At 38.5% G+C, this 22,772-nt stretch overlaps 1 protein-coding gene across 1 annotated transcript; it reads left to right on the top strand.

Moving 5' to 3' along the window:
* The first annotated feature begins 236 nt into the window (after positions 1-236).
* Positions 237-3,698, top strand: june (JunE proto-oncogene, AP-1 transcription factor subunit). Its single transcript, XM_036530156.1, has 2 exons — positions 237-912; positions 1,522-3,698. The coding sequence occupies exon 2, from the start codon at positions 1,636-1,638 to the stop codon at positions 2,680-2,682; it is 1,047 nt and encodes a 348-aa protein (XP_036386049.1). The 5' UTR covers positions 237-912; positions 1,522-1,635; the 3' UTR covers positions 2,683-3,698.
* The last annotated feature ends 19,074 nt before the right edge of the window (positions 3,699-22,772 follow it).

The following is a 22,772-nucleotide window of genomic DNA, read 5'->3' as shown; positions in this document are numbered from 1 at the left end:
CATAGTAACGATACTTTAACTGGATTTACACGTGTATGCCACTTCGTCTCAGGAATTTGCCATGTGTCACACATTCGTCTACGCAGTGCATGTGTACAGCTGCCGCGCCTTTGATACCTGTCATGTGAGTTACCGCATTTTGCTTTCGCTTTTGCGATTCTGCGTTACTTTAGCCACGTGACCGGGAGAGAGCGACCCCCAGCATCGCGCGGAGGCACTACACGTCCACAAAAAGTTTCGCTGTGAATGACAGTCTTGTACTGTAAATACACAATTTACAATAACAGATGTCATCAGTCGACGGCATGCAAATCAACGACCGATAAGAGGGAACCTTTGAGCGGAGCGGGGGAGGCGTCAGTAAATTGTGACATCGGCGATGGGTAGTTTCAGGAACTAGAGAAAAAGGGCGTGTGTTATTAGTAATCAGACACGCAAAAAAGTCCCACAGTCGAACTGACAGCGAGGGCGCACGAAGGAGCGGACAGGAGAATACACACTTCAGCGCGACTTCTGTCACCAATATTAGCCTACGTAGCTAATTATTTTGGTCTTTTTTTAAAAAAGGAAATCAAACATCGAGAAAGAACTGGATTGTTTAAACGCCACATTGTTTTCAGCCGCAGCACTTGTGTCGGTGGTACGGATATCACATTCCTTTTAAAAGAGGACAGTGGACGCGCAGCCGGCTCTCGAGCTTTGCGTGGGTAAAATGTCTACGGTGGATTGTATTTTATCTCGCATTTTAGCTGTCTGAATAATCAAAGCCACGGAGGACCGTTGAGTCACTGGATCTTCTACGGGAAGGTTATTTCTCAAGTGCAAGAGATATAAACTGCGCTTTACGTTGTGTATTGCTCGGGATTTCCAACAGCCTCTTGGTCATAAACATACGCCGGCTCATCTTTCGCTGTAAGTACATGTACATGTAAGTCAAGTAAAATGTAAAATTATACGTTAATAATGCTGTTAGCAAAAATAATATCGACGAATATTTGTTGGAACTTATCACTGAAAAACCGATGTTACAGACATCCTTCTTCCTTTAGGTTGACGAAATAGGCTGTATATAAATTATAACGAGGGAAACCAGTGATTTATTTGCATTTGTTTGACAAATTAACATTTATGATTGCATGGCATTTAGATAATAAAGATACGGACTAATTACCAGCGATATACATCATGAGAATATTCAGTATTCCGGAGTATTCAATATTCCGTGTATATACGTAGCTGTGTATGCAAGTATGTCAAGTGGACAATTGTAAACAATTGCTATCTCAGCGTGTGACGAAAATCAGAAAGGGGTGTATGTGCTTGAGTTTTTGTGCGTCTGTAGTCGAAGGTCTCCAGGAGTCATTTGGAAGCTTGTTGCTCAGAATGTAAGTGATAATGAACTCGGACCGGCTGTGTGCCTGCTGCCTCGGGACGCTAAGTGCATCTGCTTTTTTCATTTAATGTCACTCCTGTCAATGCAACCGCAGTATTTTTAAATGTCATATTTTATTGTCTTAACAGGTGTAAAATTTGAGACACACGGGAGCTATGCTCCAGCAGATAATGCCTTTGTGGAAAATCGCATGCACCTGATCCAAGTTAATCAGATTATGAAGATACTACATCACTGTGTCAATGACGGGTAAGATGGAGACCCCTTTTTATCACGATGACACGCCGAGCCTTCCCAATTTTGGACAACTTCCAGATTATGAAAGGTACCATAACCACAAGATGATGAGTAAGAAAAACATGGCAGGCCATAATTTCCCTGGCACTATGGGAGGCAACTCGGCTCTAAAGCTCCTGCAAGAGCATTCTGGAACTAACGGCAACATCAACCCTAATAACCTGGCTATCAACAGTAACACAAACAGCTCTTTAATGCCCTCGCCGGATATGAACCTCCTCAAGCTGGCTTCTCCTGACTTGGAGCACCTCATCATTCAGTCCAACCAGGGGCTGGTGACGACCAGCCCAGCGCCAAGCTCCACGGGCAACCCCTTCATGTACAGAAACCAGGCAACTAATGAACAGGAGGGCTTTGCGGACGGCTTTGTCAAGGCCCTGGCCGACCTCCACAAACAGAACCAGCTTATTGGGGCGCCAATTTCCCCATCCTCCTCCATTCAGGGTCCTTACCAGAGGAACATCATGCCCAGTGCAGAAATGCCCATTTACACTAATCTCAGCAGCTACAATCCCAACCAGATCTCAGTGTCCGCCTCCTACCCGGGTGGCCAGCTGCCGTACGCGGCCACTGGCCACGCCTCAGGTCACAGCGGACAGGGGCAAGGGCCCCACCCCCACGGCCGGGGACTGGACGCGCCCCAGACGGTGCCCGAGGTGCCCCACCCACCGGGTGACCCCACCAGCTCCCCTCCCTCCCTCTCCCCCATCGACCTAGAGACCCAGGAGCGCATCAAAGCGGAGAGGAAGAAGCTCCGGAACCGCATTGCCGCCTCAAAGTGCCGCAAGAGGAAGCTGGAGAGGATCTCGCGCCTGGAGGAGAAGGTGAAGGTGCTGAAGACCCAGAACTCTGACCTGGCCTCCACCGCCAGCATTCTGCGAGAGCAGGTGGCGCAGCTCAAACAGAAAGTCATGAATCATGTCACCAACGGATGCCAGATAGCGGTGAGCTCAGCCACGCTGGCGAAAAGTGGGGAGAGCACCAGCTGCTGAACTTCAATGAAGAGGGTTTTTTTGCCATCACTGTTTGAGTCAGTCCTGTAGAGAAATTATTAGAAAATTAATAATAATTATGGCAGCTGAAGTATGGAAGATGAGAGGTGGGGAGAGACCCGTCTTTCCCGACTTTGACGCCTCAGACTTTTCTGAAGCGAGCTACAGTTGTACATTGGATATAAGACATTTGAGGTTTTTGTTAGTTTTTGAATTGCTCCTTAGTGCTCTCTGAATGGACAGCTGTACCATGCAGATTGTTGCGTTGATTTGTCCACAGGCTACCCGTGGAAAAAAAGGAAACCATATGTCACAGCTTAAAGAGTATGACCTTTAAAGAGTATGGCGCTTTTAGGATCATGTCAAAGTAAGGAGACGATGAACAGAGGGAAAAGGGGGAGTTCTACTGCATAGCAGCGCAGTGGAATTAATCAGAAGAAAAAAATATTGGGGTTTGACTGGGGAAAAAAGGGAGTCCCAGCATGCTGGCTATTGAAATCAGAAGAAAGTGGAGTTTCCACAGTTAAAGTTCATCTGAGACTTCATGGAGGCAAAATCAGACAAAAGGTGACTTTGCTTCCAAATTGTGATGTATTTAGAAAAACTACACCTTAGGTTAAAGGAAAGTGAGAGAGAGGGTGAAATGAAGAGGTTTTACAGGAATCATAGTCATATATTATTAACTGCAAACTTTGCATTTCGAAGAAACAAACTGACATTACATTAGGATGAGCTATATGATGTGAATTTGATTTTTAGAACAGTTCTTCACGAAAAGTGAAATTTGTCATAGGCAGACCTAATGTGGCACATAAGTGCCATGTGTGTATACCTTGTATTTACAGTCGTCTTGAGTGAAATATATTTCAAAGTCACAAATATTATTTAGTCAAAGTGTCCCCATATTACTGAAGTTGATACCCTTGGCTGTGTTGTGATGTAAGTACAAGTGTAGATTTGCTTGTCTGAGTCACACCTTGTCTTTACAGTATCATGGAGTATTGTTTGTTTTTTGCTTCTTATTGTTAGATGTATAAAAAATGAGTACAAACTGAGAAATTCTTTGAAATACTCAATTTTATTTGTGTACTATATGACTATGTTTATTTTTTCTTTAACAACATGGATAAGTGTAATCAGATCCAGCAAACAGCTATGTGGTGTACAATATTGAAATATTAAGTGGTTTATCGTACTACTTTAGGTTTTTGTATGTAGTTATTGAGCCTGAGCAGATTTGACAGAATCTTCTGCATTCCCAGACAAAGATCGTTTGCACTGTATTTTCCAGTATATGTAGGAGATGCATTTTAACAAACCGCTAATACTACATTCTGTGTCTTCACATCATGTAAAGTATTAACGATTTGTTAAGCTCTATCAAAACTGTCAGGCTGTCATTTTGAATGGCACCAGCTTTATTTAACACGCTGTGTTCAATTTGCACACTGTCTGGGTATGTAAACAATGAATAAGGCTTCATTTAAGTGTGGTTGTGAATAACCAGGGGACAAAGCTAGACTGAAGTAATGTGATAAGGGCTTTTTGATCTATAGTATTTTGTTTGTGTTGTTCTGGTTAAGATTTTTTTTGAACAATCTATTTATGCAGAATCCTCTTTAATATTTATGTTGTATGTGTAAAAAGTATAGTAACTGAATCACAAATGTCTTGCTGACATTTTATATTGGGAAATATATTGCACATAAATCAAAACATTAAAGTATGTCTCATATTTATCTTTTGTCTCAACATTGACTATGTACACAATAATAGTACAGGAAACTACAGTATCTTCAGACAGGTAACTTGTGTACCAAATATTTGGGATTCCTATGAATAAAACTGAAGATTGTCAGGATAGTGCTGTATTCAAATAAAATGAGTCCTGCCTCAATCCACATCCATTGTCAAACAAATATGGCAATGTCCTAATATGATAAAGAATTCACAAATGTTGCATTGCAGTTTGAAACACTGAAAGCATGTATTGTGTGAGGGATCTACGCATAGGTCCATACAGCCTTGTTTTCAGAAATGTTTAAGATCTGTATGTGCATTGAATTCTGTTTTTCAGTACATTGAATCCTTGTTTAATGTCTGTCCTATTTTACACCTATAGATATAGATAATACTATTTATAGATATCTATATTTATATATTCATATAAATCTTTGCAGACATAACAGGGATATTTTGAACTGGGGTTAAGTCTGTCAAAACACATCTGAGCGTTGCTTAGAAGATATTTATTTTTTGAAACTTGAATAAGGCTTTTGATGATGACAATTATATTTTTGTACAAAAAAGTGTTTTAAAATTAAAAGTTAACAACTCATTTAAGAAATGGGTGTGAGCTGAGGTACAACCTTTGGTATTCATATACCAACTTCAGAATTTATGAATTATTTATTGAGTTTGGATTAAAAGGGAAGTTTACTGTAAAAATATTTCTGGGAGAATTTCACTTCTCTTTCTCCTTTGACACTTTCAGTAGTTCCTGGGCTGAATATCTGACATGGTTTTTCAGGCAAAATACATCTGTTTTTGCATAATAATATCAAGGATAGTATGATACATATCATAGTATCTACTTGCTACTATTTGGGGGCCAATACAGAAGGTTTTAACGGTTAACTTAAGAGCAACTAAATATTGGTACAAGTGTCAAAACAAATATCTCTACTGTGTGTAGTGTTTTGTGTCAGTATCAGTACAAGATTGTTTTCTTGTGGGTGGTTTAGAATTCACCTTCTCTATCAGTGATATAACAAAAACAAATGATGTAAGTTATATGATGCAAGTGACAAATTGTTTTACAGGACCATAAAGGTGTGACTTAAGACAGTCAGCTAAGGGAATCCTGAATTCCGGAAGTGAAAAAAGTAGTTGTTTGCTTTTAAAAGACTTAAAGAATGTTTCTTAGACTGCAGTCAGATCAAAATCAAAGCCAGCTGAGGACATTCTTGCAGAGCACTGCAGTTTTTCTTTTCAGATTTGCTGGAATTCAGAGCAGTAAAATGACAAGAAATTCCTTTCCCCCTTTGCCAGTGCATTCATTTTGGAAATGCCTGTGCAAATTAGTTTGTTTACACACTGTATTAAGCTTTTGAACCATTAAATGGGATTGCAGAAAAAAAATGTATTTAGAGGATGAACAGCTTCTTATTTAGAGAACTCGTTCAGTTTTCAAGCCAAAGATGTTCCAGAGATTGAACAGATTCAGTCTGACCGCAATTCACTTGGTCCCGAATTTTGAGTGAATTTACAGAAATCCTGTTTTCTGACTCTTTTGTTTCTTACACAGTATTTGTGGTTATTCGGTGACTGCCAAACTCACGTTGCCTAAGAAACAAAAAGGAAAAGACATCATGGTTAAGTTTAATTGAAGTTTCATGTACATTTTTTGAACATGGCACAGTGGTGGGACTGTTTTACATCAGAATGTGGCTTTGATATGATCTACATATTTTTTTGTGAAATTGTAAAGGGTGCAAATAAATATCTAGTTTTTCTCAAATAAAATGAAACAATTTTGAAGATACATTTTGTATGAGGGATATAGAATGAAGTTACGCATTTGACACCAATGGTTGAAATTTTAAGGGAAAAAGAAGAGTAACGTCCTGCTGAATATCACTATCACATTATTTTAACCCATGCTCAGTTATTGTTAGTTGCTAGAGAGGACTGTTGTCTGAATGCTACCAGTACAGTGATAGACATAAATCTATGACTATGGGCGACTTGCCTTGCTTTGTTCAATTTTCTTTTTAAATTACAGATTGTTTTGTTCTTAACAACATGCCGTCTTGTAAATTGTTAATTGTTTGCTCGAATTTTCAAAATGAACAATAAAATGAATACGTTTACAAAATCAATTTTTGCTTGTGTCGTCAACCATTTTGCAACCACAGCCACAAATTACCAGATCTAAAATAGGTCCCAAAAGCCTATCACTGCATACAATAAAACATAAATCACCAGAATTAATACTGTTACCAATGGTTTATAAATTTACAGGCTTGGAGGGAAGATGATTTTCTCTGTATTTTGCCTACTCCTAAAATATTTGTTAGGTAGATTTGAAGATTCTGAGAAAAATCTGAATTATTTATGACAGAAAAACTTGAACATCCTCTAAGATTTAAAATACAGAACAATCACAGTTCACTTCAATACAAAAGGTGTAACCTACGGGACACCTGGTCATCTTTTTGGCAAGGCCTTGAATTCTACCTCGGAGGTGCTTTATCACACTATCCGGCCAGCGATTGCAAAGTATGAACAGACCTGGTGAATAAAAAACTTCACAGAGCTGAAAAAGGTTTTACTTCCTCTCCTCCCTGTAGTCCTTGTTCATTTGGTTTCATAGCACTCTTTGCCATCACAGCACAGGTATTCTGTTTAACTGCTCTTGAAAGGCCTATGACCAATGCATCAAACAGTCCCTGCTCCTCCAAAGCAAAGTATTCTCTGTCCCTTGTACTTGTAATATCAATGTTTGCTGTTGAAGTAAGCTAGTTCAATAATAACAATATTATACTGTACACAAGGCATGTCTTCAGTTACACCTTTTACACAAGCATTTCCTTAAAAATGGTATCAAACAGGAAACATCCATCTGTTGAATCTGTTGTCCTTGTGTGTCAAAATGTACCAAAGTGGAAAAATGTTTTACGTTTACAGTTGTGTTAATTCACCCCTTTTAGCTTCAATTCTAGCTAGGTATATTATTGAGAATAACTCTATAGGGCACCATATTAAAGGACTTACATTAGTATATTAAACTGTGAGGAGAGCTTATTTGAACACAATTCACCATCAACCAGAATCAAAATGTTTCACAGTCCTGACATTGACATGTTAATATTTATATAGAAATGTCCATACCATGCATGAGGAGTAAATGGCAGCTTTGCCTCATGCAGTGTGAATGGTACCACACAGGAAGTTTGCCAGAATTTTGGTAGTGTCAGTGTCTAGTGTGAAAGGTGACCAGAGGGTCAAAGCTGTATTTGTGTGCTGGAATTTTTGATGGCCTTTTTACATGAATGGGGTTAATACTGTATTGTGATTTTACGAATCTGTCCTAACTCTTTCTGTGTTGTTGCCTGCTGGCACACGCTGATGCATGTGGACAGACAGAAGCAGACTTGTGTAAGCAAATATACAAAGTCCACTGTTAACTGTGGTGAAACAGTTTTGTGAGACAGCACCGTCGTCTCACATAACACTCCAAGCACGTCTCATGAACATCCCAGTCACTCCTACGCTGATTCTGATAAGGTAAGATGAATGCAGCACGAGGTTTAAGGGAGAGGAGCAACATCTGAAACAGCTGCCACGAGCCTTTTCAGGGAAACAGACAATTTACAGTTATTTTGCTGCAAAACCCACATGATGTCCCACCAGAGAAGAAAAAAGTAGGCTGCGGTTCTCTGGGACCCACACAGGGATGTGAAACTTCCTTAAGGCCAGCTTGCGGTCTCCAGTGACTACGGATTGCAAAAGGCAGCCACCAGATGTGGAACCGGCTCCTGAAGTGTGAATTTTCCAGTAACAAGACATTAGGCGTTCACTCCACACTTATTTAATCTTTAATATTTTGTGGCTTGTGATCTGGGGGGTGTTGACTCACTCCTTCCAGCCCAGTAATTGACTGGCTTAAAACCAAAATAAAAGTCACCAGAGAGAAGCAATAAGACCTGAGTGTAATCAACAATGGCTTTACAGAGGTTTACACACATTGGATGTAACATCATTCAAATGGAAGCAGCAAGTCCTTTGACCATTTGAGTATATTATATAGCCACTTAGACATCCACAATAGCAACACCCAATCCTGCTTGCCAGCCATCTCATAGTATATAGGAACTTTGAACTTAATTGAGGATAACTTACATTTTATACATTATCTATTTATACAACTGGATATTTACTGAAGTAATTATTCAGGTTAATGCTGAAAGGTACAACAGTAGAGCCACACTGTGGTTTCAGATCTGCAGCCTTCTTAATTGGAGATCAGTTCCCATATTCGCTACCCATTTTGCTGCGCTGCTCTCTGCAGCCAAAATCACCCGGAAAAGCAGACTCTGCTCCACTTGGCGTGTTACCCTACCACGTGCCTCTACTCATTGTAGTCGAGGTGGCTGACCTTGGAACAGGAGCCTAGCCCCAGGGCACTAATCAAGCCATGAGCAAAATGAATGCAACATGGCAACTGGCACAAGACACAATATTGTAGATATGTGCAGTTACACACCAGCTTCATAATATTTAATATGGTCCCATCTCAAAGACTGTAGAGTTTTCCACAGGCAAATTTTTGCAGGTCAGAGTCACAATACCCAAGCAGTCATATCAATCCACACTGTTAACCCAGCTCAGGGGTCCATGCAGAGCAGTCAGATCAAAATGTTCATTTTGTGATTTCACAATAAAATATTGTGAAAGTCTTCACAGGCACTCAAGTCACAACAAAGGGTTTTGGTTAAGGGCAGGCCATCCATCGCTCAACACAATTACCACATGAAAGGTAAGGTGAAACTTTAAAGTTTCAAAGTTTTAAAGTTTTAAGGTGAAAGTTAAACTTTCAGGTTCTTACACCTCACATCCCAATGCATTTTTGGAATCTGCTATAATGAGAATCAAAATACACAGAGACGCATTTGTGTACTAAATACGACACGTGTTTAAATTAAAAACATCACCATAAAAATATAGTATATTGAGTATAGTATATTCATATATTGTATGAAATGAATTTTTGTGAACAATATGACTTTGCTTTGTGTTGTGCTATTACAATTAGAGTACAGTACATCAACATTCTAAGGAGAGAGATTATCCAATACAAACATATTTGTTTTTTTTAATCTGTATACACACATACACATATATATATATGGAAGTTCAGCCTTGATTTCAGTCCAAAACCAGCCAATGCCACCCACAGACAACCCTCAAGACTTTCCTGTAAAGAAGGCTAAGGCTTTCAGTAAAGCACATGGAATGGATGTGGGTAATTCTGAAAGTGAAAGTCAGACAATGCAGCCAATCCCAGCAGGGGAATCAGAGGGAATTCCACTGTGTCACGCTGGAAACCTGAAATGAGTCTGCCCCTCAAACATTCATGAATTACAAGGAAATCACTTTGAGCAGGAATTTATTTCAGGAAGTGCACGTAGATGGCAAGGTGAAAAGTAACCTTGCTGAAAGTACTATTTGGGGGCCAACAGTAACCAAAGTTAAAACCAAAAGGACATTTTCAGCGCATGACACACTGTTTGTCTAGCATCCAGACTGCCTCACATTTTGACCGCATTATATAATAACAGAACAGAATTTTTTATATTTTATAAATGACAAAATGGTTTAGAAATTCAGAAATTAGAAACTCAGAAACTGAACATAAATTATCAACAAAAAATTCTGTGTTTGATGTGCTGAAAAATGAAGAACAGAAGAATGGTTTAAAAAGGAAGTAGACAGAAAAAGAAGAACGATAACCGATGCTTTGCTTCATTTTAGCATATTAATTGACTGCATATGTGTTAAATCCATACTGCGGTGTTCTCCTCTGGCCCTTCATTTCATTCTGAATCTGACCTTTGTTCCAGGTACTGACAGGAAAGCCGGATCTCACTGAGTGAACCCAGACGCAGATGCTTTCCACAATACATCAATTGCTTCTCTTAAAGAGATTTTCCACATAATATTCCCCAACAGTTTGTCCCCTTTTTTGCTCTATTTTGTCAGCTTGTGGTGAAGCTAAACTTTCATTCAGGAATGACTAATTCCCTACTTCCGCCTACCTCTGCAGCCCACACAGGAGCGGAAAGGATTACGGGTCAGCAAGTGTTGTCCAATCTCACTAGATTCTGCTGTCAACTGATTTCGGAAGAAGCTGCTGATCGCCAAATGCTGGAAAAGGTGGAAAGACATGGAGGAGATGTCCTGTTTGAACTCGAACACTTCCGAGTACCTCAGTATCACTGAGGGACAGAGGAAAAAATAGAGGAATAAAACTGTACAATTCAACTGTTTCAAGAGGATCTCTCAAGCTCTACTTCTGCTTCCTTTGTCCTCAGACCTGGTTCATGTTGTAACACGTATTCTTTACAAGACAGACTCAGCGGCTTTACATTATTTATTTGCACTGTTTTGCAAATAAATAATGTACACAGGCTCTGAGGTGCGTTGCCAGGGGAGCATCTGAGATTTGAACAAATCATCCTTTGAGCGAGTACTGCGTTCTCACCACGATGCTGTCTTGTCTTCAGTGGAGTAAGGGGGCAGACAGCAAGTGCGGGCCTGTGAGGCCTCAGTATTTAAGTACAGATAGATTGTTATAAGCGCAGTTAGGGCTGTCATAATGTAAAGTAAAGTAAATACATATTTTCAGGCTGAACAACAGGGAAAGTTATTGATTTACAAATGATCTGTATGGGCAACCAAATATTTGGGTTTTATTTTCTCTGGAGATTTTGCATTTATTCAAGGTCTTTTCCCCCTTCCTTGGCAAGTTCCCCAACCCCCTTTCTCCTTCCCCCCCCACACCCCCTAAAAGTGATATGAGTAATATTTTTACAGTATGTTCAACATACAACCTGTCCTGCACCAAATAACTCACATCAGGAGTCGTTAACGCATGTAAACACTAGAACACCTACACTGCTGCTGAAGAGACACCATTCATGAGTAGCGCAGCAGCACTGAGTGACATCTTGTGGTCTGGTTTTGTCTCAGAGTGAAAGTCCTTGGTATTTCTCTGAAATCTTACAAACCAAGAATCCTCTGAATGATACATTCAGTAGGAATCTTGAGCAAGAGAAGCAAAACGAGAAAAGAAATCAATAAACTTGTTTGCCCAGGGAGGGTTTGGGTGTGTTTTGTTGCAACACCCAGTTAATGATTGGGAGAGTGGGGGCAGGGCACTCACACTGTGAAACTCATATGCAGGCATATTTCACGGCTCCAAACGTTCCAAAGCTAGGGACTCATGTAACTTAAAGTTTTCAGATAGGAAAGCAGAAGTCACACTTAAAAATTTACACAGTTTACACAGAGAATGGATGGAAGCCTGTGGCTGAAGTTCACCCTACTTGCTGTTGTGCACACAGCTTATGTAAATGCCATTGTTGTTCATTCACCTATTATAGTATATCTCAGCTGTATTTGAGGCCAGCTAAATACCACTGTAAGTTTACTCTAGGTCCAGATCAGTGAAGAGGAAGTAAGCTACGTAAAAATGTCATGACCAGAAATTGACATTGAAAGTGTGTACTCCAATCTGTGTAGCATGGTTATATTATTTGACAGTTCATGCTAGAAGGTTTGGCTTAGAAGGTTGCATGCTAACTAAGTGGAACAGTGCTCCGTTGGAGATGATGAAAGTCTTCTGCCATCTGAAAACTTATTAGTTATTAAAACCTGTTGTAAATAAACTTATTATATATTACTTATTGTTACCTCTTTTGGACCACCTATGGATTGTCTAAAAAAAAAAACCTTGATGGAGATCTTTGGTAAATTACTTTTTGGGGTTGCTATGAATTTCATTTTTTGAAACACGGAATGGAAAATATGTACAGTTTATAATTCTTTTATATATATGTTATTCAAAATGCTATACATACATGCATAAATAGTATAAACAGTTTATAGCACATGCAATGTATGTAATACATTGTGGAGTGTTGTAGTTTGTAAAAAAAAATCATATTTGTCAGCCTTGAGTAAATGTAAAAATAGCCTCAGTTAAAATCTCACTATCAGTATATTTTTATTAAATTACATAATTTAACAACTGCATAACATTTGGATGTGTTCTCCAAGCATTTGGTAATACAATACAGAAAACATATGTACATTTTCACTTGCTTCATAAACTTGACAGAGCTTATATGGACCACAGTCATAAACAACAGCTGTGTGAATGAACTATTACTGCTATTAATTGACTTGTAAAGGCAGTGATCACCAATGTCATAATGACTTGATAAGTTTTCCTTTCTATACACCAACAGTATTGTTTTATTCTTGCAGTGGTGACCTTGAATATTCTGGTTTAAAATTCCTTTATGCTGTCCGCTCCTACCAGAACAAGTTAAAATGATCAGCACACGTGATCATATCTTCTAATCAGAATTACAATAAAATGCTTGGTGAGCTGCCAAGTTTAAACCGTTTCTTAAAGGGTGGATGTATGTTGGTGATGTGTTTTTGGGTGTAAACTTTAATTGCTGTTGGTTTCCCACTAAAAGTGGCACAATTTCTTCAGCAATTCTGTGGAAATCATTCATGGCCACTTCTTTGAACTGAGCTTTTCACACAACAAGTTCAAGTACAGAGGCTTTTCCTGTAAAACACAGGGAAACGAAATGGTCATCACGAAAGTGAAAGTCACAAGCTCAAACTCCCTGGCCAGAGGGGGAAATTTCACAACAACCTGAGTGAAAACCATTTTCACCTCTGTCCTACTTCCTAAGTGCCACTTCACTACTTTACTGTACCGTACACCCTTTTACAGTTGTGTGGAAACAGAAAGGCCGTTCCAGAAAGGCTGGCTTGCTTTCCAGCTTGCCTTCAGACTGCAACTCAGGTTTCCTTGGTTCGGAATCTATTTCTTAAATAAGCATTACAGTAAGACATAGCATGTCATGACTGACTAAATTAGAGTCTTTCATGATTGATAAATTGTTACATTGATTCATTCACTGCGGTGGCAGGCAGTTTTTTGTGTTTATTTTTCCCAAGGAACAGGGACCATTCAGCCAATTCAGTGATTCAGCGCATTCAGCTAAGTAACTCAACAGTCTGAAAAACAGCTTGTGTGAGTTTGTGTGTGTGTGTGTGTGTGTGTGTGTGTGTGTGTGAGAGAGAGAGAGAGAGAGAGAGAGAGAGAGAGAGAGACAGAGAGAGAGAGAGTGAGTATGAGTGTTTTACCCTCTCTAAAGCAAATCATAAATCTTAGTCATCTAAGAGAAGTATAAGAGGTTTGTTTTAGCTAGCTACCTACCTAGCTTTCCAGCCAATGCCAATCTTAATAGCAGATAAGATCAGACATAGTGTAGTGCTGTTTGAACTACTACTTTTTTTCTCAGCTTCAGTGAAGATATCATTAGTACTGTTTCTGTGCCGTTTTATTATTATTTCCAGTCGGATAGTTAGGGTAGCTAAACAAGTTGTTTAATCATTCTTTCTCTATTCTATTTCTGGCTTTTCCATGCCACTCAGGTTTTAACTGTATAAGATTCAGTATGTCCTTATGGGGCAGTGTACTAAATAGTTCCTGGGAAAGTTATCAGCATAGTTTTAGAGTTGAAAATGTGGTGTGTATTGCAAAATGACTGCTGGCTCACTGTAATTTGGAAACGTTAGAGTTACAGGAATTGGTAAGCACACCTTGTAGGGAGATTGTGTACCTTACAGAGAAAGGGAAGGGAGAGTCTTCAGAGCAGCTGAGATGAGAGTTGGGGGACAGTAGGCCAGTATCATTGGAAATGGTATGCAAACTGCAAGTGTGTGGGGATCTGGATCTGGGCAGAGACGCTGAGAGCAGGAGATCTAATGCACATTGGGGCTCCCCAGAGGGCACATCCCCTAAGAAAAGGAAATTAGTGGTGGTGGGAGCTCAATCATTAGAGGTGCACGTAGCATACTGTGCACACATGAAGGAGTTCCGACTGGTGCATTGCCTGCATGGTGCAGGTTGAAGGCCTACCAGAGTGCGTGGACCAAGCTCCTGATCAGAGCAAGGCTCGGTCCAGTGGTCATGGTTCACATTGTAACTAAAGACCTGTATAAGGGTAAACTTGAGGTTCTGGAGGACAAATGTGTTGATCTAGCAACAAAGATCAAGAGCAGAACCTCTTAGCTTAACCATAGCTAATTTCTCTGGAATTCGGTTTTTACCACATGCTAGCTCAGAGAAGCAAGATTTTATATGTAGATCTATGGCATGACTACAAAAGAGGAAAGAGGGGATTTGGGGAACAGGGAGGTTAATTTAATATGTATCTTATGTAAATCTTTGCAGTCCTTCATAAAGGACAGGTTAGGTTACTGGAAAAAAAAGTTGCACAAAGGATAGTCAACGTCGTTTTTCCCAAGGAGATTATTCTTTACAATTCTCTGGGACCTCTTTTAAGACTAGTAAATGTGACCTACTAAATAACTACTAAATGTGTTGACTTAGGTTGGGCTTATTATAATATGCATGGACTTTCAGAAAGTTTGATATAATCTTATGAGTAACTCATTATCAAGATAAAGTTAGTGGGAATTAAACTGGTTTCAACACAGGATACAAAGATTAATGATTAGAGGGGTTTTGTCTGAGCAAGGAGTTTATGGAAGCTGTATCCTGTAGGGATCAGTATTTGGATCTTTGCTGTTCCGTATTTACAAAAATGGCTATGATATGGACATCAGAAGCAAAAGAGTTAAATTTGCTGGCGAAACTATGCAACAAGTGGTGATGATGCCACCAAAAAGGCAAATAGCATGCAAGGATGGCAAAAAGTATCGAAAACAAATCAAAGGAGGCTATATTAATATTACACAATGCATTTGTCAGACCGCATTTTGAGAGCTGTGTCCAGTTCTGGGAGCCAAACTGTAAGAAGCATATAGAAGTGCATATGGAAGAGACAAATACAATCAACTACAGAAATTATTTTAAGACTAGCTCTGTCAGTAGAACAAGAGGACATAGGTGGAAATCAGCTGTAAACTACTGTGAGTTATAAAAACATGGAACAGCTTGCTGGGATCCGTAGCGGAAGCAGGAAACAGTTCTCCAGCCATTTTCAATAAGTTTAGTGACCGTCTTTGTGTAGACCACTGAATTTGAAATTCTAAGAGAGAATGTTAATCATTAGACCACTTAACTAAAAGGGGTAAAAAGCTGTAAATGCAATGTTTATGCCATAATGTCATTTAAACCCTAACCCTAACCCTAATCCTATCATGCACAGATAGCAAAAGGGAATTACATAAGCCATTATTACAAAATAGGAGTATGATCGTTGTTTATTATAGGTTTCCCAATATCCTGTTAAATTAATGAAAAGCTGGCAAATATTGGTCTGCAAAGGGTCACAGTTTTATCTGAAAAATCCAAGTGCTAACTGATTACATTCAGCTAAAAACATATGTTGATGTTTAAGTCGATGTTGATGTTTAAGTTTTTGGCAGAATGTAATTGTTAATAATATAAACATATAAATATATGTAATTGTTATAATATAAACCATTACAAGCATAGTTATTCAATAAGGACATAGTTTGCTGTACTAAGCCGTTAACTGATCAAACAAAATAACAGTGTGATGATGGTGTTTTGGACTAGTTGCAAAGCGGAAAAAGATTCTTAGAAGAGCATCTTCAATTGCTTACAACATATGCATCACAAATCATATGTTTCCTTGAGAGACTACTGAGTTCTTTTTTTTTCAATCTTTATCAGTTTGGTCATCTTTGTTTTTGCTACTGTAACTTAGCCTTAATGACGAGACCCAGTGAAACACCTCTGTTGACACAAGTTGCACTCTTCAACTGCTCATTTACCGAATACCCATTCTGCAATGACTCACCCACCCACACCTTTCTGTCAAGGGCCCCACAACCAGCGGAGCAGGTGCTCTAAGACTGACTCGAATTCATACTCACAAAGCAACACCAAGAGAAGGGGACTCGCAGACTGCTGGACTGTAGGCAGACGCTTGAATACCAAAAACAGACAAGTACCACGTAGGCCCAGAATTGAATCACAGTGTGTAGCTTCGAGTAACAGATTTGGGACATCCACCTAAGCAACCTCATGTTGCATTTGGATGTGTAATAACTATGTTTATTTTGATTTTGAGGAATAAAGATATATATTCCCAACCATCCAATGCTGAAGTGTCAAACATAACTTAATGCAAGTAAAATTTCTACAACTTGTATGTTTCCTTTTCTTCATTATAAAAAATAAAAACTGATCCATTGTGCATGAAGCCCTTGTACTAGTATGATTGATTAGAGTTGCAATGTGTGATTGTGCCAGCATTAACTTCAATAACTTCTTTCCATTCCTTTTCAAACCTATATTCACCCCTTCTCCCAGAGTCCCTTCACATTCAGCCTGTAGTCTGTAGTGAGTGAAAGCAACCCATCAGGCACTTAAACATCACACTTCAGCTAGTCTGACAACAAACCAATGATCCCATGACATGGCCAAAACCCTGCATCACAACTGTAAAAAGATATTCAAATTCAACAGTGGGATTAAGTCATATTATATGAAAGATTAAATAAGAACTCTGTCACTGCAAACATTTCAAGCCAATATACAACTGTCATTTAAAGATGTGACGTGATTCTAATCAGACCATATGATTATTGTCAGATCTGTTATATTCAACAACAAGATAAAAAATAACTGTAGGTACATAATTATTTAAAGTGCATCAGCATAGAGAAGATATTTACTGCAATGAAATATTAAAAACTTTTTCTTGTCGTGTTCTAACAACAGTTTATTTTTAGTAATTATGTAGCCTACATCTCTGAAGACGCTAATGATACCAGAGAGTGTGCTACAACATGCAACATAGCAACTCAAAAGAAGTCTTTTTTAAAAAAAAATCACCCTTCACTTCCTAGGAAATCAAGTACTGCTTATCACTAATCTTTTTTTGCAATTTCTGATATCAGTGGTTCCTTTTTTTAGCTTGCTGAGGCTTTCTTTCCCTGTAACTGTTTGTTTTTCTTTCTCTTTTTTTGGTCATTGCAGTTTAAAGCTTATGAATGGCTGAGAGATTTCTCCAAACAGACGTTTTCCTCAGTATTTCACCAACTTTTCCGCCCCTGGAGCCAAAATAATTGTGATACTGCAAGACAGATGAACCAGAAAAGTCCCAGTTCATATAAACCATTTGGGTTGGAGCCATGAAAAGTAATGGTCTGATGTGATGTGTAGATAAGATGAAGTCTGTCTAAAAAGGACTACACTGAGTTTATTTACTTTGGCTAAGGTGGCACTTATTTAATGTATCAAATTGTTTACAACACTTACCATTGCCTGGGTAATTAGGGATTTATTAAACCAATAAGCTGATGCTTTTCTAAACCATATTAACAGCAACAAGATGTGCATATTTATATAGCTATGACTGATTAAGCAGTAAGATCTGAGGTGGAATATTTTCCTTCTACATTTTGATGACACTATAGCTTTGTTTCGGGTGTACCTTTAGGTAGTGTTTTTCATGCATATGTTGTTTCATTGTTTGAAGTATAAAGAGCTCAGCAAGTCAACTGCACTCAACCACGCAATCATTTCTCTAGAAACCCAGTGCTGCTTTGTTTTGAAATGTCTGAACAATCCTTTTGGGATGCTACGATAACATGTGATTTTGAAGTGGAGTGCTCTCCTGAGTGCTCGTTTCTGGTCCTTGACCTTTCTGCCGTAACTTAAATTTAAGAAATATGGTCTTAATAATCACAAGGCTTTGAAACAATGATCACATTTCATTGCTTTTTTATTTACATTCCTAATTGGTGGTAAAGTGCCATCAGATATTCTCTAATGTGATCATCCACACTCCTCTTATTTTCATTCTGGCTTGACTTCATTAATATCCCTTGTATCCCCTTTTAGGTAAGTAACTGTGTAAAGTTCCAAGAGTTCTTTAAAGGGAAGGGGGTGGCAGAGGGGACAGCATTGCTGAATACAAGCAATGAAAGAACATAACAGTATATGTCTCAGTCTCAGACTCCTTTGGTTACACCCACCTCCACAAACACGCCCCTACCACACATACACCCTCAACCCCACCCCCATCCCCACCACTACTCCACTGTCCAGGTTGCTGCTTTCAAACTCAACAACATGTCGCTGTCTTTCTGGGTAGGTTTAGGGGCTTTAAAAACATCAGCCAGGCAAATGACAGTCTACAGTGAGCAACAATGTAAAAACACACATTATACACATAGCAGGTAACTGACAAAAGCAAAGATCTTGGCACATGCTTTATTGTTGTTAACTTCTGACTAATTACCAGCCATGGAATGCCATGTTTCTTTTCTCAGACCACCTGACACTATTTCACAACATTCAACTCCACCAAGTCATGAATAAAAGGCCAATTGCATGCCTGCATAGTGCACAGCACATTGAATTTAGTCATTCAGCGTATCCTATCTTAACATTGCTCCCATTGTTTTGATTTTATTTCGTGATAATGAGCTTTCCCTACTTTCGACCTCAAGACTTTTCCTTTTGAAAGTACAAACAGGTATTGACATAATCCCTTTGTGCACTTTATGGACTTAAACTGTCAATCTGTAAATTAGTCATTAGAGACAGCTGGATGAATAAATAGCATAAATAGTTCTGAGGGCAGAAGCACTCAAAGCTTTTCATAGCACAGTGGTGTCATAGGTGACTAAATAAGCATGTTATGTATGGTGAAATCACTCCCCGGAGTGAGTGGTAATGGTTTAGCAGTCTCTTGTGCCAGCGACCTACTGTTGGTTTGCATTCCAAGAGGGCTGGATCATACCAAACTGGATGCACTGGTGACCCGACCCGGATCACTGGAGGTCTATGTCTATCAGATGCCAGTGTTATTGCAGGTGTTCAGGAGAAAGTGCACCGGGACCCTTTGGTGGAAAAAGGTGACTGCGGTCAACTGTGATGTCAGCTCCTTGTTTAAAGGCTAATAATTTCTCCTGCCAATGCATGTCTTGAGACCGTGGCTGTCTTGTATAGATTAGTGAGCCACTCTCATTGAAACAGCATGTTTTAACATGGACACTAGACCATATGGCAATGCAGCTTTGTGTGCAGTCAAGTTGCTGCTAAAGCTGTTGTGCTTTCAAAGAGTTACTATAATTTTCCTGAGTCACAAAATCTAGAAGTATCAATAAGTGGATAAGAGCTGTTACTGAAATATAACTTTGAATGAGTGCAAACAAGTAGTTTATATATAACAAGTGGTATATATAGTATATATAACTAAATCGAAAATTCCATTGCAAATACTCACAGATACTCGTACACAAAAGGCTTTAACACACGTACTGGCTCGCCCATTCTAATAAACCCAGGCAACTAACATCACATACATTTGATCTGTTTTCTATTTATAAAGCTAGACTTATTGAAGCCATTCAGCTTAAGTGCCTTGCTCGGTATTGCTCTGAATTCCCCCGACGCAGAGACAGTAATGCTGCTTATACAGCTGCTTAGACTGACCCTGAAAATTAAACCCCTCTCATTTCCCATCAAACAATGCTTTGACATAAGAGATATTATTTTACAGTAAACCGGAGAAATGTGTTCAGTTGGATGTCCAAAATGTTTTTTTTTGTTACAGTGAATTAAAGAGGGAGTGGAGAATATTTTTTCTTGGGAAAAATTAAAGTTCATGGAATGGAGGTTTTAAAACCATAATGATCTTTTACATCTGTTGATCCATCCTGTGCAAGTCAGCAGTCTCCAGCAGGTAAACCTTGTGAAGCTGACTGACTGATGCAACTGCCCACAATTTACTACATTCTTAACAATACACATAATTTTAGATGATCCACTTTTTAAAGTGAATTTACAGGGAGCAACACTTATGTCAAATCATGATTGACATCCTTCTTTTCACCTGTTTTTTACAGAGAATTCCTCATTGACAGCATCAATCTCAGATTTTGATTTTTTGTGGGTTTTTTTTTTTTTTGGTGATTTTAAATTCCAGTCTGTTATTGTCTTTTGCATGTGGTTTAATGGCAAAAATATGACATTGACAATATGACATCTTCAATATGCGGCGCACCAGGTGGATATTGTTCCACTGGCTCATTTAAAGAAATGCTTTTTGATGTTGTTTCTGTATGTCTAATTTCCTCTTCCCTTTCCAATAACTGTGTACTTTTTTGTTTGTTCTTTGATTTGCATTGATTAACCCATAATTGTTACAATTCTGCAATTTATACAATTTTTAATTGTGTAATTATTCATTTGCCTGTAGTAATTGGTCCAAAATGGCGGATCATGATTGAAATCAGGATGAAAACCCCACAAGTCATGTGACAGAGAAGAACTCCAGGCCCTAGTCATAACAATGTGCTGTGTTCTCTTTCCCCCCCCCCCCCCCCCAAAAAAATGCTCATTTTATATCTGGCTCAAAACAAAAAACTCAAGCACAGAGGGTCTGCTTCTACCATGTTAGCTGCAGTTAAATGTCTCTCCCTGGCTACATAATTCAGGCAAAGATGTTTATTAGCTAGCTAACCAGCAACTGAAATGTTTTTCTTTAAAGTCAACATTATTTAGATTGCCCAAATTGCATTAATTTAATCATCTTTATGTAAAAAACATAAATACTATATCTATGTTAAAAGAGTTAAATGTCAAATAGTAAATGTAGTCAGTAAATTGTTTTTCTTTTTCATTACACTTTCCCTGTCAAAATGTCATTAGAAAACAATAGGCACAGATAATATTACAACCCACTTTCACTGTCAAACAAGGCATCTACATCATGAAAATTAGGTCAGATGGATGTGTCAGGCAACAGACTAAGTAGCTATAATCCAGATTAATCTGATCAACCCAAGGCAACATCATACACACTGTTGAAAGAGGCTGCAAGATAAACCTTGGTCATCGACAGTGTCTTGTAGCTCTTTAATGGCTCCTTTGTTAAATTTAAATGAACCTGCAATGAACTGAACACTGCACTGCATTCAAATGACATTCTGGAGCAACTGTGAAAAACATGGTACTTTTGTGGCTGTAATATCAAAAACAGTCTCTTTCCCACTTTCTTTCAGTAAATCAGAGTTACATACAGTACATCATATATTCATATTATGTCCTCCTTGTGAAGCCTATACCCTTCCTTATATATTACCATATGTATCATGTAATGTTATACATTGACGCATGATTTATTGTCTTCTTTGCAGTCACTATTCAGCTTGCTCAGTACTATTTTCTGCCTCATCAAGTTGTAAATTTTTGTGTTCATAGGTTATATTATGCATATTTATATGGAGCAGAACATTAAAGATTGTGTACATTCAGTCCATCTTGGAATATTACAAATGTAAGCCCAGAATCAATCTGCCTGCAGTGTGTTTTTCCAAAACAATTCTTCAAAAATCAGACACCAGAAAATTCTTATGCTGTTTGTACATATCAGTGGAGGTTATTTTGTAGACTCAAAGGCATACTTTGCCTCCTTGTAATGTAAATACAAAATGTAAATCACAACAAACGTCAAATATTGTTTCTTGTTCTTCTCCATATAAATTACTTACGCCCTGGACAGTCACTGATTTGAGCCTATAACCTTTTCATTAATTAAAAGGTTAATTAAATGTCACAGTTTCCATACAGCCTGCATACTTTCTCGGAGCCTCATCAAGTTTGACTTCCCCTTTGCCCCGATTCTTAGTTGTTAAAAGGGTTTGACATAAATCCATACTTTCCTGGGATCTTTTGAAAGCATTGCCAAGTCCCTGTAAAAGACACCCTGCCATTTTATGAATTCAAGCTTTGTAGGAAAACAGAACTGTGTTGAGGTAACCTCTTTCTCTATATGAAGTTTACAAAAATATACTTCATTCAAATAAATTAGTAAAGGTAATTTTACCTTTATCCTCAACCATTTTTATTTGACCTTAAGAAAGGCTTTGGTTATTTAAGTTGTTCTTTGCTTAGTAACTGTTACATACATGTCATACTATCAGATACCAAACACTCAGATGAATAGACAGACAGATAGATAGATAGATAGATAGACAAACAGATAGATAGATAGATAGATAGATAGATAGATCAAAAAGTGTTCCAGCATTAGGGAAGAACTCAGAACTTTCAGGTTTTATGCAAACTAACTGACTGTGACTTTCAGCACACAGGATCACACAGGAAGGAACAATTTCTGAGCTGATTTAGATCAGATGGTCTAGAATCTAACTAAGCAGGAAATAATGACAGCATTACTAAAAAGTTAGTTTGTGGTCTATTTATGGCAATATGAACTTGTACATTGGCTCACACTTCATGATAGGAAGATTTTACTTATGTTACC

Source organism: Megalops cyprinoides, chromosome 5 (assembly GCF_013368585.1).
Source record: "Megalops cyprinoides isolate fMegCyp1 chromosome 5, fMegCyp1.pri, whole genome shotgun sequence".
Classification (NCBI taxonomy): Eukaryota; Metazoa; Chordata; class Actinopteri; order Elopiformes; family Megalopidae; genus Megalops; species Megalops cyprinoides.
This window is presented reverse-complemented; position numbering and strand designations above follow the sequence as displayed.